We start from the raw sequence: 17,096 nt of genomic DNA on the forward strand, positions 1-17,096 counted from the left end.
TTATGTAATAACTAATAAGGTCCGAGGTAAGAACTCGCTAGCTCACACGGTCTTCCCCACTTAAGCTTCATCACCAACCTGTCATTCATAATAAATATGAAAGCCACGGTCAGTGGGGAGTAACTCGGGGTTCTCCCCACCACAATATGTCAAAATACAAGTAATTAGGAATGTAATTAAACAAACAAGCATAAGAATAAATGCTTACGGTAACAAGAGAATCATGATTAGTATACAAAATGCAATAAGAGTAGTTATGCATAAATGAGAGAAGAATAATTAGGTCAAACGGTCACCAATTGACTCGACTCAAATGTAAGACAAATTACAAAGTATAGACTCAAACAAGACAACCCTCTAGACTCCAACCTCTTGGTAGGACGACGATCATAATACGGTCCAAGTCTAAACCTGGCCAGACTCTCGGGATGGACGACACCCGATTCGACAAACGATACCAAATCGTATCCAAGACTCGAAATATGGTACACCTAACCGTGCCCGAAAGTCGAGTAACCTCAAGCGGAACCTTGTCACCTAACCGTGACCCCCGGTCCGAAGAGGCGGAAGGAAAAATAGCCCAACTCGGAAACAATGGCACCTAACCGTGACCCAATATCCGAGGGCAAATAAATAAGGAATGTCGAGTAGTCTCACAATGTAAAACGTCACACTCGGGTCACAAATACGAGTGGAAAAGATTGCACAAACATAACGTAAACAATTCATGTGAAGAATGCATAAGTATAAAGGTATGAGAAACATCAGGTACTCTCTGCCGGTGTGGGCACAGTGCCGCCCACCGCGCAGAGGATTCATGCTATGGTGAACAATGTCAAATTAGGTGAGGGTGTGTTCTCTGTAGGGTGGCGGTTGCGCCGCCCACCGGCAGGGGATACAAGCTAAGGGAAACAAGGTCAAAAACATTCAATGTGTATTCTCTGCCGGTTGACCATTTCGCCGCCCACCGGCAGGGAATACCTACTATAGTCAATTAACTTCAACATTTCACATTGTGTATTCTCTGCCGGTTGTTGCCGCCTGCCGCCGCCCATTGCAGAGGATTCACCCTTTTATAAAAGACACCAAAATTTCATGTACGCGCTGCCGGTTGGGTAGGCGGCTGCCCCCACCGGCAGGGGATTACAAAGGCTTAATTCCTCATTTTTATAACTCAGAAATGCAAAGAGACGCTGCCGGTTGGGTAGGCCGGCTGCCGCCCACCGCAGAGGATCACTGCACACGAAAATTCATCAAACATCCATTTAAAGTCTTCCAATTTCAACTATCTTTCATTTAATCATTTCATACTTCTTTAACATGATGAATACTCAGAAAATTACCACTTTCAAGATGTCATTAACATATGGGGTTGTTTAGTAATCATTAAAATGAGGTTTAATCATGTAATTATGAGAGAATTCCCTTAAGACAATCTCATATTTCACCATATTGCAACAAGGCATGAAATTACTCCTCAAACATGTGAAAATTATCATACAAGTATTCTACTCAACACCAAATCACCAAAGGGCATGAAAGACATCAAATTTAACATTCATGTGAGTCTAATACTACACAACTCACACAATTTTAACATAAAAGTCGAGTAACCCATCACCGTTACCTTTTCGCACTTCAATCTTCTAAAGACTCGTCAATGATGTAGCTATCCTCCTCCGGGTTGTCTAAGTTCTCCCCTAAACACAAAAACAAAGGTATTAAGTCAAGAATCCACATCCTTGAAAGATGAGAATTTCGAAATAGAGGAAAAGATGGCAACTTTCTTACTTAGAAAGAAAGGAAATGAGGAAAGGAAGAGAATGGCGCGAAAAGGAACGAGATTGGTGAAGAATTGAGTGAGATATGGTGATTTTAGGGTTAGTAAGGGAAGGTTCAACAATGGTGATGTGGTTGTTGGGAAATTTCAGAAATTAGAAGTGAGGGAGATGAAGTTGTGAGGGTTTAGTTGAGGTTTTGTGTAGAGAAAAGAGGGGGAAAAAGGCCCATGAGTCAAGTTAAGCCCAATAACTCAAAATGAGTCGGTATCTACTAGAATTTTCGTCCCAAGTCTACTATAACTCGAGTCGGAGAATAATATTATTAAAATCTACACTATTATCACCGTTACACGGCTAAGACAATATTTTATGAAAATAAGTTTTAAATAATAATTATTTAATAAAAATTACTTAAAAGTTCATTTAAAATATAAGAAAGGCGCGGGGTGTTACATGACGGACTTCAAATTCCGTCACATGTACCGTCAGTTTTCCGCGTTTTTTTTGTAGTGAGTTGAGAGAACGTTGACCGAAGTTAAGGAGCATGAAGGTAGGAAATTATGGATATGTACGATAGCCTCACTAGAGGGTGTGACTGAAGGAAAAGATAGATCTATATACTCAACATATTCATATATGTTTTATTTTAATTTGTCATAAAATTAAATGGTGAATCTTATGCATGCAAACATCAATAGTTAAGAGAAGAAATCGGCTCCTTACATTCCATGTTTCGGATATTTGGGCACTAGTAAGGTCACCTACCTTACTAGTTCTTGAGCTCTCCAAATGGAAGAACAAGGATTCAAATATAGAATCCCTCCCATAAGCATATACCCAAGGAACACTCATAACAACCAACATTATTTAGATCTAGTAATAATATTAGTTTTACTATAAAATTGACACAAAATAAATTGTGTTTTTTCTCTTGAATATCTCGGTCAAGAGGGAGTAATTTTTGTGAGTTTATTTCTCTAGAATTATCATAAATTGTAGAGAGTTTTGATAGATTTTCTTACACTAGAAAAATAAGATGAAAAAGAATGAATGAATGATAAAAGAACCTCTCCTCTTTCTTTTCCTTTTGGCCGAAAAATATGGCTTGGGTAGGTTGCCCAATACCTTTTATTTTTGCTCTTCTCAAAAGCTTAGGTTTGCATAGCTACTTGTTAGCTTTCATCATTGTGTTTATACTTAAACAATTAACACAATTTCCACTAACTCCCTCCATATTTAGGTATGTTCAAAATAAAATGGATGGTCCATTTTATTTTGTCATTTGTCAATTTTGTCACATGTAACATGTTACATGACATGTCACAATGTAATGTATTTTTAACATATTAAAAATCAACATACTCATAAAATATGTCATTTACAAAATCGACTAGTAATTCATAATTACTTGTGCCAAAAGTGTTTCCGAATTATAAACCACAACATTCTGTATTTATAATAATTTATTCATTCCGTTTCAATTGTTTCTGTAAACAATAATTTCATCTAAGTAATAAAACAATTCGATTACTTAGACCGTGTCTTATTTAATCATATTTACAATAAGATACGTAAATTATACTCACAAAATCATCCGTCAATTTTAAGCAATTTAATTAACTCGTATCGGTATACGATTAATTAAATAATCAATTAAGAGTATTTCCCTATAGGTATGACCTAAGGGGATCAATAGATCACCACCGTCGCACGACAGTAATGTCAAACTCTAGTCAGCCAATCATTACCGATATGTGTGGACCAGTTGACTGTAAAATATTACATCCCACATGTATTCTTAAAATGAGATTTAATAATGATATTTAAATCATGTGATCGCACTATTGTTGAGGACACATTTCCCAACAATCTCCCACTTGTCCTCGACAAGTGTGCGTCACCAATTCTCTTGTCCTATTACTATCTCCCACTCAATGCAAGGTGTCTTTTGGGTCGTACTTGCAAGTGATCATATCGGGAGTGGTTTCCTCGATCTGGAGAATAACTGATTGACCGGATTTATCTATCATAGATACCTTCCGAGCGTGGCCACGCATTTCCAGTTCATTACTCCTCGAGTGGCCCTGAGATATTGTTTTAACCCGACAAAGGGGTGGACAATTCCTATCGCACTTATTCCCTTCGACTAGCCACACCATCATAACCCAAAATATGCCCATTTGACCCCATTTACGAAGGTCGTAGTAACACAAATCAAAGTTAATCAAACTGTGCCATCTTAGGTGAATAGTCTTTAGTCAAAAGAATCGACTCATTAGAATACTATAGCGGCTCTCGCCACGACCAGGCTATATAAATTGCCAGAACTCTATAAGCGGTCATAAGGCCCGACAAAGTGTTCCTAACAGTCTGCCTATGTGATCGACTAGTCATCTCACATGACTCTATGGCACTTGAACTTGCCATCAATCGCATCACACTCTAGTCACTTCGAGACGTCACCTCATACAAGCGACTATGGGCTAATACTATGTTAATCCGGGTTCACTTTAACGGGGTTCAACGTTGTCTCTACAACCCGTTTGGATGTAACAAAGTATAATAAAAGAGTTTTAAAGTAAAACTCGAACGACAAATGCGATTATCACATATGAATAGTCAATGCCTGATTACTATTTCATGTTCTTATAATCTAATTTGATCTTGTACGTAGTTGTTCATTTCAATTCAATTGAAATGACATGACTCATCATGTTTAGCCTTTGAGAAGGCTTTGGTTAGTAGGTTTTATCAACTTCTTGTACCTTACTCAACCTTACTACATACTCGTTTTCCTTTGTAATGTGTACATTTGCATTACAAAACTTTCTGAGTACGTGTCGAGATCCAATCAATACATAGGCCCTCTAGCCTAAGAATAGCTCCCACTGTTTTCACAGTGTGCGGGACTCATCCTTCTTGCACATCTAATGATTGCAAGTGTACTCAATTTCCGTTATAAATATCTCTCATTGTTCTTTATTGCCTAGAACGATTCTAGAAAATCTACTTCTTAATTAACATTGCCACAATGGTATCTTAACCATCCTAATGTGTTTTGATTATGGTTTTGTCGGAAACCATGCGCAATCTCAATTGTCAATTGTCACTTGTGTAACACCCTTACACAAAATTGCATTATAAACACTTTGTTTTACTTCCTTAATGCTTCTGCAAGCACTTAAGGGTAACCTTTATGGCTTACTTGGTAAAGATTACTTAAATTCGATTTTGGAAACAACTCATCATACTCAAAGTATATGAAGTGTTATACATCATTACTCATTTAATTGATCCGGTAACGGAAGCAAATGAAATCAATCAAATATGTTCAATTTAATTGAACTAGTCATGAATCTTATCAACATAAGACTTCTTATTGACGCTAATATCATGTGGATTTATCTTCATAAAGCCGGATATTCAGGATGTATTATAATACTCCAAAAATCTTAAATCATTCGCAATGATCAATATGTCATCCACATATAAGACTAATAAAAATTTTCCTAACTCCCACTAAACTCCATGTATAAACACAACTTTTCGACTTATCAAGAAAAGTATTATAACATGATCAAAAAATTGATTCTAACTCATTGATGTCCTACTTAAGACCATCTCTTAAGCTGCACATTATCTTAGTATTGCAAGAATCTATAAAACTCATGACATGTATTGAATACATTCCTTCTTTTGAAGAAGTGGGTTTTAGATTCACATGCTGTATGCGTATCCTCATAATGAAACACAATCCCTAGGAAGATCCAAATAGACTTAAGCATTTCAATTAGTGCAAAACCCTTTGCAACCAATCTTGCTTTGAAATCTCTCTTTATTAGTGCAAAACCCTTTGTCACTAATCAAGCCCTTTTGTTTCGGATTTTCATGGCTCTAAGCCTTGTATTGAGTTGTGACTTAAACACTCTTATGTAAGTCATATGTTCATTACTTTCTAGAAGTAATCAACTTGAATCAAACAATTTCTTTTGTAAGTTATAAGCTCTTTACTTTCTTAAAAGTAGCATGAATTCATCATTTTTAACAAGTGATGAATTTAACCTCCTAGGTTTTGAAGAAACAATGTTTTACACAAAACGTCTCATGTAGCCAAGAAAGACCAGTTTCTTGCGACATAACATTCTCTGTGGCATTCTTTGTGGTTCTTGAATAATTTCTCCCACTCTGTCTTCTAGAAATAAACTTGTATTTTAGAAAAACAGCTTCACGAGCCGCAAACCCGTCGTACTCGTGATAATTGAAAGGGAAAAATGAGCATTTGTTTCTTTGTGAAAACTTACAAGCATGGTACACTACCATTTCATATCTCATATGATTCGATTTAGTGGAAAAATTAATTTAGACAAAAATGATAAAATCCCCAAAAGGATCAAGTAACTCAAAGTAACTTGATTGAAGTCCAAACCATATCGAATAGCGTTTGATTTCTTATACAACCACACATTATTCCATAATGCGTGCTAAGAGAGATTAACTTGTGATACTATATCACATTTCCTTTGGCTTATATCAAAGTCTTCACTTTGATAATCCCATCACGACTAAATCGTTATTCCTTGAACTCTTTAAACTTCTTCAAAGATTTTTCTATTTACCTTATTAAGTAAACACATTAGCGTCAACTTAAATCACTGGTAAAAGAAAATGATCAACCTATTTTGGATCGATGATTTACAACCTCGATCTCCTTTTCAACCAAAAGGCACGAGACATCTTGCTTTGAATACAAGATACGCATATACCATTAACAATCTAATGGTTTCAAGAGTACTCGATAACTCTTTACGTTCATCATTCCAAAATTTAAGGTTTAATCTTGGGTTACCAATTTGAATCTTACATCATCTACATGATATATCATTCTAGTTTGGTTTAGAATATAATCACCTTGATAATGGGCTAGCCATACATCAAATCGTGGTGTATAGGGTCACAAAAGTGAAAACCTCTTTTGTATCTTAACAAGTTTATATTCTTATTTAGAGTTTATGCACTTAATAGTCACAATTAAGTACAACTTTAAATCCAAAAACTAGATTGAGTACACAATTACTCTATCTCTCGACTTCATTGTTACTAGTCGTCATATTCTAATCATCCTATGTATCAAACATAATGATGAAAACCACCACCGGTTTCTAATATTGACGAAGTAGTACTAGCAAAATTTTATGTTAATCAAATAAACATTTAAAGAAGAAGGTCCAATTAGATGTCCCACAACTAACTTGTTGATTCTTCAATAATTTGGGGTAGTTTCCTTTCTCGTGTCCAACATTTAAGACAATGGAAACTTTATCGGTCGGGATTGATAGGTTTAGTATCGTCATTCTCAACAACTTTACCTTTAACATTACCTTGTATCAATTCCATTATAATCTTTACTTCTTGAACCTCGTCCTTATCTTAACGGTTTAAGAGAATGCTCCCACTTATTTCAATGAGTCTTTGCTTTGAGAAGCAAAATTGAATTCATGAAGATCACTCTTCATTTGTTCGTTTTAGTCTTAAAACTTTCATTGAAGTGGTTGCGTTATTTTGGTCAATTACGAATTCTTGACAAAACTAATTACCAAAACAATTTATCGCTTCAAGGTACTTAATTCATTTAAGTACATGAAAAAATCCATTGTAAGTAGATGTGTTAGTCTAGAATCAAAAATCTGTTTGATAATGAATAACTTTAATCTATACTCTTTGCAAGAGATCTTTAGCAATGGTTAATTTGAGGTATTTAGAAGAAAAATCAAATTTGTCTTTAGTTACGATGTTTTAATGGAGTTTTGAATCGAAATGATATCGTATATGAATTGTGGTAAAGAAATAGAACAATATAACAACGGAATAGTGGAAAACTTAACATTTGTCGTTTTATTAATATTTGTAAACAACAAGTAAAGCATTTACATAGTGACCTCTACCCAACTATGATAAATGATTCCAAGATCCAAATTCATATTAACTTGGGGCTCGGTGTGCCGAAATACCCTTTATTAATATAACTCGGTGGATTAACTCTTTAATCGATTCTACTTTTAGAACTCTTGGTCGATAAAATTACATTAATATTTTATCTCTAGCCCGAAACACATCCGGAAATACGTCGTGAATACTTTCGTTGAGTTCAACCCAAATTTCGAATAAATGTGTCCGTGATCCAAACCCATATCAACTTAGGGCACGGTGTGCCGAAATACCCTTCATTAACATAAATTCGGTGGATAGACATTTATCACCCCACTTCACCAACGTAACAAGGTTTGTCTTACGGTAAAGCCGACTCAACTCCCTTGCGAAACTGGTACTTCATGGGTTTCTAATTTTTGGTAAGGCTAAGTCTCAATTGTTTATTTTAGCGAGAGGTCATGTCAATTTATTATCTATCACGTTTTAAGTGAACTAAAGCGGTGAACTACGATAATTATAATTGACACGGTCGAAATACTCGATTAAAAGAACAATGCATGTTTTAGTTATGGCGATTTAGCGATGCATGCGACATATAAATAAAATGCAAAGCATAAATTAAATCCTAGTATAGCCTTCCTAAAAAAGAAAATCTAATTAACTATTACATATTCGGAAACCAACTCCATTGGTCCCTTGAACTTCGGTTGAGGCACGCATCTCGAGGTAACACCGTCTTTATGTATCGCCTTCTTGAGTGACACCGTCTTCAAGGAACTCCGAAATAATTAAATTACATAACAAATTACATAATTTCCTATTATACATTTGTAATTAAAATAAAATAAATCTATTAAATTACAAAACGGTGATACGAGATCACAAAAAAAAAATTACAACCGAATCGATATTCCCATACATTTCGTGTAATATCAATTAAAATCTAAGGCCATACTAAGTAAAAATTACATAATTCAAAAATTACATAAAATAAAATTATGACAATCATAAATAAAATGCAGCAATAAAATATGTATGAACATGCCCAATTTTATGCTAAATCGCCTTTAATTAGCCAATATCGTATATTACTCGGTTTTTACGGATTTGCGTGATTCAACATTTTATAATCACAAAAATTACATAAATTCATATTTATGCATAAGTTAATTACCCTAACCACTTAGGACTCAAAATTTAGTCTTCACTAATTATTTGACCATAATTAACTCATATTTCTTAATATTGTTCATAAAAGGACTCAAAATTACAATAAAATGCTATAAACTTCAAATAAATCACAAAAATTTCAAATAAATTCAAAATTTGAAATTTAAACTCATGAACATTCTGGAAAAAATACTATGACACTCATAATGTTCAAAAACTTAGGTTAAAAAATTTCGAAAGTTATCGGGAAAAACAATGTTGCGGTTTATCGGATTTATCAATAAAAATCATAAAAACATGAGAAAAAATTATATTCATCAACTTTTCAATTTTAGATCTGAAAAATATAATAAAATGCAACATGTGACGTTTTTCCTTAGTCATGAAGTATGTTTTAGCAATTTTTCACTAATTAAGTCACTATTCATGCTATTTTTCTTCAGAAATCCATAAATCATGCAAAAAGACTTCTCTATAGCCTATTATTTTACACACATCTTTTAAAATTGCATATGATAACGTAATAAATTTCTATGACCAGAATCGAAATTTATCTCATATTAACCTATTTTACACTTAACTCCGAATTTAACAATGAAAAATCCATTTTTTGAGCATAAGAACTCATAAAATTATGAAAATTTCCAGATCATCTAAAAATAATATATATGAAAACATATCCAAAAACCACTGGAAAATTCGAAGTTTAGCTAATTTTCGTCCAAAAATGACATTTTATCATAAAAATCACATTTTAATGCCAATATTATATAAAATGAACAATAAAATCCATAAATTAACCAAAATATCCTAATAACATTTTAGGACCAGAAACTTTAACATGCAAAAATTAATTTTGTGATATATCATAATAACACAAATTATACAAGTTTTATATGTTAATCTTTATAACTCGGAAAAACTTTTAACCGATTTGCATGCAAACAACCATGGCGCTCTGATACCAATTGAAGGAAAAGGTAGATCTATATACTCAACATATTCATATATGTTTTATTTTAATTTGTCATAAAATTAAATGGTGAATCTTATGCATGCAAACATCAATAGTTAAGAGAAGAAATCGGTTCCTTACATTGCATGTTTCGGATATTTGGGCACTAGTAAGGTCACCTACCTTACTAGTTCTTGAGCTCTCCAAATGGAAGAACAAGGATTCAATATAGAATCCCTCTCATAAGCATATACCCAAGGAACACTCATAACAACCAACATTATTTAGATCTAGTAATAATATTAGTTTTACTAGAAAATTGACACGAAATAAATTGTGTTTTTCTCTTGAATATCTCAGTCAAGAGGGAGTAATTTTTGTGAGTTTATTTCTCTAGAATTATCATAAATTGTAGAGAGTTTTGATAGATTTTCTTACACTAGAAAAATAAGATGAAAAAGAATGAATGAATGATAAAAGAACCTCTCCTCTTTCTTTTCCTTTTGGCCGAAAAATATGGCTTGGGTAGGTTGCCCAATACCTTTTATTTTTGCTCTTCTCAAAAGCTTAGGTTTGCATGGCTACTTGTTAGCTTTCATCATTGTGTTTATACTTAAACAATTAACACAATTTCCACTAACTCCCTCCATATTTCGGTATGTTCAAAATAAAATGGATGGTCCATTTTATTTTGTCATTTGTCAATTTTGTCACATGTAACATGTTACATGACATGTCACAATGTAATGTATTTTTAACATATTAAAAATCAACATACTCATAAAATATGTCATTTACAAAATCGACTAGTAATTCATAATTACTTGTGCCAAAAGTGTTTCCGAATTATAAACCACAACATTCTGTATTTATAATAATTTATTCATTCCGTTTCAATTGTTTCTGTAAACAATAATTTCATCTAAGTAATAAAACAATTCGATTACTTAGACCGTGTCTTATTTAATCAGATTTACAATAAGATACGTAAATTATACTCACAAAATCATTCGTCAATTTTAAGCAATTTAATTAACTCGTATCGGTATACGATTAATTAAATAATCAATTAAGAGTATTTCCCTATAGGTATGACCTAAGGGGATCAACTGATCACCACCGTCGCACGACAGTAATGTCAAACTCTAGTCAGCCAATCATTACCGATATGTGTGGACCAGTTGGCTGTAAAATATTACATCCCACATGTATTCTTAAAATGAGATTTAATAATGATATTTAAATCATGTGATCGCACTATTGTTGAGGACACATTTCCCAACAGTGAGTTAATAGTTATATAGGAGAGCAGGACGACATGTTAGCCGTGAGTTTCGAGGTATTTAGAGAATAAGAAGCTGGTAGAGTGTTTGCACGATCTGAGATTTTGGTGGAGAGTTAGGTAACGATATGATAAAGGATAGAAATGGGAATAACGTTGAGGTAGATTTTGTTGATGGATTGAATGTTCGTTATTTGGGATGATAACCAAAGGGAGGAAACGGATTGTTATATTAAGAAGTGATAGTAAGAGAGTAATCACATGAAGGATGTTGGCGTCATAGTATTGTCACTAGTGGTTGAGGATGGTGTTACTTTAGGGAAGTTAGCTGTCCTAATGAGGTTGATCTTGTGGAGGTGATTAGTATGTTTGGTTGTGAGGGAGTATAAGATGTAGATATATGAAGTGCTCGCTGGAAGTTGAGCAATAATGTTATGGCTACATTTTTTAGGAGGGGTGATAATTGCGTGTATGAGAGGATATGTTATGAAAGGCACCTGAGTTAAGTCGGGATGAGAGGTATTCATTGTCAAGTGGTAACTTACGTGGTCAGAATTGGCTAGTTAGATTCGATTATGGGTCCATGAGGTGTGTAAAACTTTATGTGAGGTCTTGGCCTCACGAGTAATGGTGCGGCGTGATAATTACGAGTCGTTATGTGTGTGTTCCGCGTCATATGTTATACTTATATGTGTGTGTATGATATTTGTAAGTGATGGTGTGAGGTTCCGGCCTCAAGAGTCATGGTATGGATAATATTCATAAGGCTGGTATTTGTGATCCCGTCTAATGTGCTGCGTCGTGATCTGGTAGAGCAGTTTTAAGACAGTCTTGTGGTCAAGGAAGTTGTCTTTGAGTCAAGTATTATGAGATTGTAAGAGTTGCAATGACTATCGATGTGGTGTTGTGCACTGGGCACGGTAATTCGTGTTGTGATACGAGTATTTTCGTGTTGTCATCGATCGTTGTTTGTTTACTGCTATTTATTGTTAGTGTCGGTCGGGGCATATAGACCGTTGTGTTGTTTCCCGATGTTTCTTACCAGTGTCAGCTTAGGAGTAAGAATAGAGTATGCTATGAGAGAGAGTGTTGGGTATAGTGCTGTTGATGTCATGGCATAGCAATATTCTGTTAATGGGACACCGTTGTGAGAGGTTGTTGGAGTGCTTTTGATTTTGTGTTAGATGAGGCATTGGTGGACATAGTTGTGAAAAGAAATTGTGGAACATGTGTGGTATTGAACTTGAAACTACAAGTGGTTTAGCACCTTTCCTTGGGACAGGGAGTACGGAGTTTTAGGACTTAGTATCGTTTCAAGTTAAGGGAGTAGTGGTAATAAAGAAGATGAACTTGAGAAGCTAATGTAAGTATGTGTAACACTTGAGGATTGTGAGATAATATTGTGGAGATGAGTGTATATGTATATAGAAGTATGTCGTGTTGTGGTAATGTAGAAGAGATGGAGTAGTGGTCATACTAAGGATTTTATGATATATGTTACGAGAGTGTAGAATAATTGGAGGCACGAGAACTGTTAAATAAAGAGAGTCCTGGATATAGGAATGGTTGTCATGCAGTAGTAATGAGGATTATGGGAGGTATAGCAAAAGACCTCGTATTAGTGAGTTATAAGGACGTAACATTTATCTTAAGAGGAGTAGGATGCGACAAGAGAGTTTGATGGTCATACAGGTTGCAATTGGAAGTTTGAGTGTTGGTGCAGAATAAGGATGGATTTGTGTGATTGCCGATTTTATTAATGGTAATGGCAGTGCTCGTAGTAGTATGATGTTTATGAGTGAGAGTAACGGATTGTGTGAGGATGTTTATGTGCGTGAGTAAACTTCGAGGACGAAGTTCGTTTTAAGGATGGCAGAATGTAACATTCCGTTTTGATGGATGATCTTATTTTGTGGATTGTATTGGTACTGAGTTGCTAGTGAGTGTTATGGAAGTGAGACAAGGTTGACAACATTATATTGTGGTTATTCGATAATATTATGGAGTTTACATCGAGAGGATTTGTTATCTAGTAGCGTGGTTGGTGGAGTTAGTGTTAGGTGTCCATGTTTTATAGGTTGGGTTGGAACTTCGGGGACGAAGTTCTTTTTAAGGGGAGAAGACTGTAATACTACGGATTTTATAGGCTAGTACTCGACCGAGTATGGCCTACTCGGTCGAGTAAAGTATGTTGGGTATTCTGTTCGGTCGAGTAGAGGGTACTCGGCCGAGTATACTTTATACTCGACCGAGTATCCGGTCTGACAGGTTTAATTCCGCAATTTGGTTAAGGTGATTAGAGATTATTATAAATTATACTTTTACGGTTTCTGAATCATTTTACCAAAACTAAACGACGCTCACTTTTCTCTCTAATCACCCTAACCATTCTCAAGGCTAATTAATCGGTCGCAAGTCTACACTTCCGTCTCTTGTCTCAATTTAATGGGTAAGTCTCTAGTTCATTGTAATCTGCTAATAGGTTGTCTTTTAGGGTTTTGCCCCAATTTGTGATTTGGGGGTTTAGGGTTTTTTCATCATATGTGTGTTGATTGTGGATTATAATTGTTGTAGGTGACGATGTGGTAATTGTTGTGCAACTATATGATTGATTGCAGCATAGCGGATTGCAAAAAGGTAGGGTTTCTCCTACTCAGTACTGTTAATTGATTGTGATTGCATATGCTCATAATTGTTGTTATCTGCTGATCATCGGAGGATCGGTGTTGTGGTGACGGTGTTGGTGTAGTTGTGTTGTGACGGTTGTGGTGTTGTGACAGCTGTGATGCTGTGTGTGTGTGATTATGGTGGAGTCACTTGCGGGAGTGGCTTCACACCCTAGTTTGCCCTCCGTGGAACCCGTCACGGGAGGGGATGTGCACATTAAGGGACAGGGATTGTTAGTCGCTCGTTGAAGAGCTGGACTAGGTGGGGATGGGCTGCGGTCACCCACTGGCGGCGAGGATTACCTGTTGCGATGGGTAATCTGGCAGGGCTACACACTTCGGTGTGTAGTCGGTTACTGTGTGAGATCGGGAGACCGGGGATGGAGGTTGATCAGCCGGTTACATTATTTGTTTGTCTTATCTTGATTGAACGGTACTGACCCCGTGTTGTTGTTTTTTAAAACCTGTGGTGATCCATTCGGGGATGGTGAGCAGATTATGACAGGTAATGCAGATGTTTAGCTATGGGACGGTCATGGGGAGTCATCACTTGGAGTCTAGCTTCCGCTGTTACAAGTTTAGCTATCTTTGATTTCAGTTGCATTGAGACCTTTTATTTTGAGTCGGCCGAGTTTTATGTAATCGCTAACTCTTTATACTTTAATAAATGTGTTTTTGGATTGTTGCTTTTGATATATACTTACCTCGGACAACCGAGATGGTAACAGCCTTTAATGCTAAGGTAGTCCTTGGTAAGGTACCTTGGTATGAGGGGGTGTTACACCCCCTCTCCTCCCTTTCCCTCCACTTTTACTATCCAAACACACCCTTAAGGAAAATTAATAGCGGATGATTTTATAACTTATAAAATTGTTGATTTAAACCTTGATCGAGGATAATTGGTATTATCAATAATAAAGTAAGATATTAGTCTCGCCAAGACGTTAATTTGATAAGGTTGTGCTTAGTTGTTGTTTTAGCCGATATATGTTAACAGTGAACCATTGCCGACTTGCCGTAAGGATTTTTTTTATCTTGATTTCGATTGATTAATTTTTATTCTTAGTTCAAGGTCTCCCTGATCTATTTTTATAATACAAAGTACTCTTTATTAAGTTTAATTGTTCGATTCATTAGTAGTTGCTGTTTGGGGAAACAGAGGATTTGGGAATGAACCACCCTTAATTGTCCTAAGACGGTTTACATTTTGTGAGATTTGCTATCTAGTTCGCGAGCTTGTCTTCTACCAACCTTCATTAAGGCCGCCGTCCTAGTAAGTCCACAGTTTCAAGTACCGGACTATACCAAGATTTTGCTCTAAAACAACCCATCGCAGCTGGGATCTTTCAGTAGTATTGAAAACCTCAGCTATTCCGTTAATGTCCCTATGACGAGTTTGTCAACTAACCTGTGTCCTTTATTTCCCATATCTCTGACTGTATATGTCGTTCGCTCGTGTCATATACATGTTGCAAATAACGTGTGAGCCTATATTGCAGAGGCAATTTAAACCAAAAATGATATGAGCCAGCATTGAAGAGGCAATCTACAAAATGTTAACAAGCAGCTCCTCAATTTTATAAAATATCAACTAGTAAAACGAATCCAAGACAAAGAAATCCGAAATATGGGCATTAGTAATAAGACTAAAATTCTAAGAATCAAAGCTACAACGAAATTATTATATTTAAAATCGAAATAAGCGTCTAATATCAGTTACAAATCGAACCATCAAAGTTTATCATTTCCAAAAGTTAAATCCATTTGTCGTTTTGGTTGTAACTTGTATCCTAAAGAGAATTGATAACCTGGCCTTGACATCCTTTGTGCAACACCAAGCTCTCCATGTAATTGTCTAAGATCAGATTCTGTAAATTCAACGATTCGTTGAGCTCCTGAATCTCATCGCTCATGATTTTATAAATGGCTTTTCCATAAACCAGAGTAATATCACCGCCATGTTCAACGAATACCCTTGTAGCCACAGAAGGGTTCTTACGAATGTAATTGAATCCAGCAAAACATTTAGTTCCCGAAAACCACAAATTCCACAACTTGTTCTTGAGCACCCATATCGAGCTCCATTCTGAAGAAATACTGAAAATTGCCAATGACTCCCCTAAAACAAACAGATACCTAAAGGTCTCAGTTTTAGACGCTTGACTAACATCTGGCAGTTGAAGATAACTAAAATTTTCGAGTTCAAAGTCGAAAGAAACGAGATGGGTTCTAAAAGAAGGGTCTCCCTGATCTGACTTCGGATGAGGATCTTTTCCAAGCCAATGTAAAACCCCATCACGATAAACAATTTGATCTACACAATCACTAAGCATAAGTAAATTATCAAGAGAGAGAATTAGTTTGTAATCTCTAATATTCCAAAGGTTATCAGATAGAGTATAAACTGCAACCGAAAAACTCACAGGCATAATCAAGTTTGCTTGAACGAAACTCATAGGCCTATTCTCATCATCCAGAAATGCAAACACAACGTAGTCGTTCCTCGAAGGCCTAAATCCAAAAATATATTTGACATCGGAATAAAAATGAAAATTATCAAGTAATGGACAAGGAGGAATATTCAATGATTTTCTAATAGACGGGTTCCACAGGTTCACGGTAGGACTCCCCAGCAGCCTCCAGTTACCATCATAAGTGATAAAACGTGGTTGCGCCAAAAACAAGCCATTGCAGCTCGCATGAAAAACGTAGTCACCAGATTGTTCGAAAAGGTCGGCTTGTTTCCTTAATGTGTTTTTATTGACAACTGTCAGTCTGTATCTTAGTTTTTCTCCACGTCCCAGTGCTATTACCTGATTTTTCTCGACGTTATTCGTTGAAAGTGTCATGTGTTTGGAAACAAAACGCAGGTCATCAATGGTATCGCGCCATACTTTACAAACGGACCTAAATTGTAAAAGGGTTTTCACTGGTAGCGTAGGAAGAATATGGTGAGTCCACAACTCTAATGGCAAATTGTTGTAGATATTGATGCTCTCCATAATTTACAAAGAATGAGACGATCTTACATCTAAGATCGGTTAATTTCACAGGAAACCCCAACAGTTTACAGAATTACAAAGAACGCTACTGGTAGAATTCCTCAGAAAGGCACGATCTTCAATAGTCAATTTTCAAATGAACAAAATAGCAAATTTGTTGGCTTTGAAGGTTTCATAGTGCGGCGTTTCAGATGGTTTTAGGTTTCGTTGTCTGGGACGAACAAAATAGCAATCCCCACTAAACTAAAAGAATAAGAAAACTCTAATATTTTTCCGCCTAAATGAATATTCCATATTTGGGTTTCATTATAT

The 17,096-nt window shown here is 35.6% G+C and overlaps 2 protein-coding genes across 2 annotated transcripts in view; one reads left to right on the plus strand and one right to left on the minus strand.

The window, feature by feature from the left end:
- The window catches only part of LOC141647420 (GDSL esterase/lipase LTL1-like), a 38,674-nt gene extending 23,673 nt beyond the window's left edge, over positions 1–15,001 (plus strand). Inside the window, exon 6 of the transcript XR_012545738.1 lies at positions 14,885–15,001. The gene's annotated coding sequence lies outside the window, so the exon portion shown is untranslated. The remainder of the gene's footprint in view (positions 1–14,884) is intronic.
- A 571-nt stretch (positions 15,002–15,572) lies between these two features.
- On the minus strand, positions 15,573–16,784 carry LOC141648850 (F-box/kelch-repeat protein At3g23880-like). The gene has a single exon (XM_074457561.1). It carries the CDS (start codon positions 16,782–16,784, stop codon positions 15,573–15,575), a length of 1,212 nt encoding a protein of 403 aa, XP_074313662.1.
- Positions 16,785–17,096: the final 312 nt, after the last annotated feature.

Source organism: Silene latifolia, chromosome 3 (genome assembly GCF_048544455.1).
Source record: "Silene latifolia isolate original U9 population chromosome 3, ASM4854445v1, whole genome shotgun sequence".
Taxonomy (NCBI): domain Eukaryota; kingdom Viridiplantae; phylum Streptophyta; class Magnoliopsida; order Caryophyllales; family Caryophyllaceae; genus Silene; species Silene latifolia.

What these genes read in the sequence shown, in the direction of transcription:
- LOC141648850 (XM_074457561.1), bottom strand. Translation starts at nt 16,784, where the DNA reads ATGGAGAGCATCAATATCTACAACAATTTGCCATTAGAGTTGTGGACT.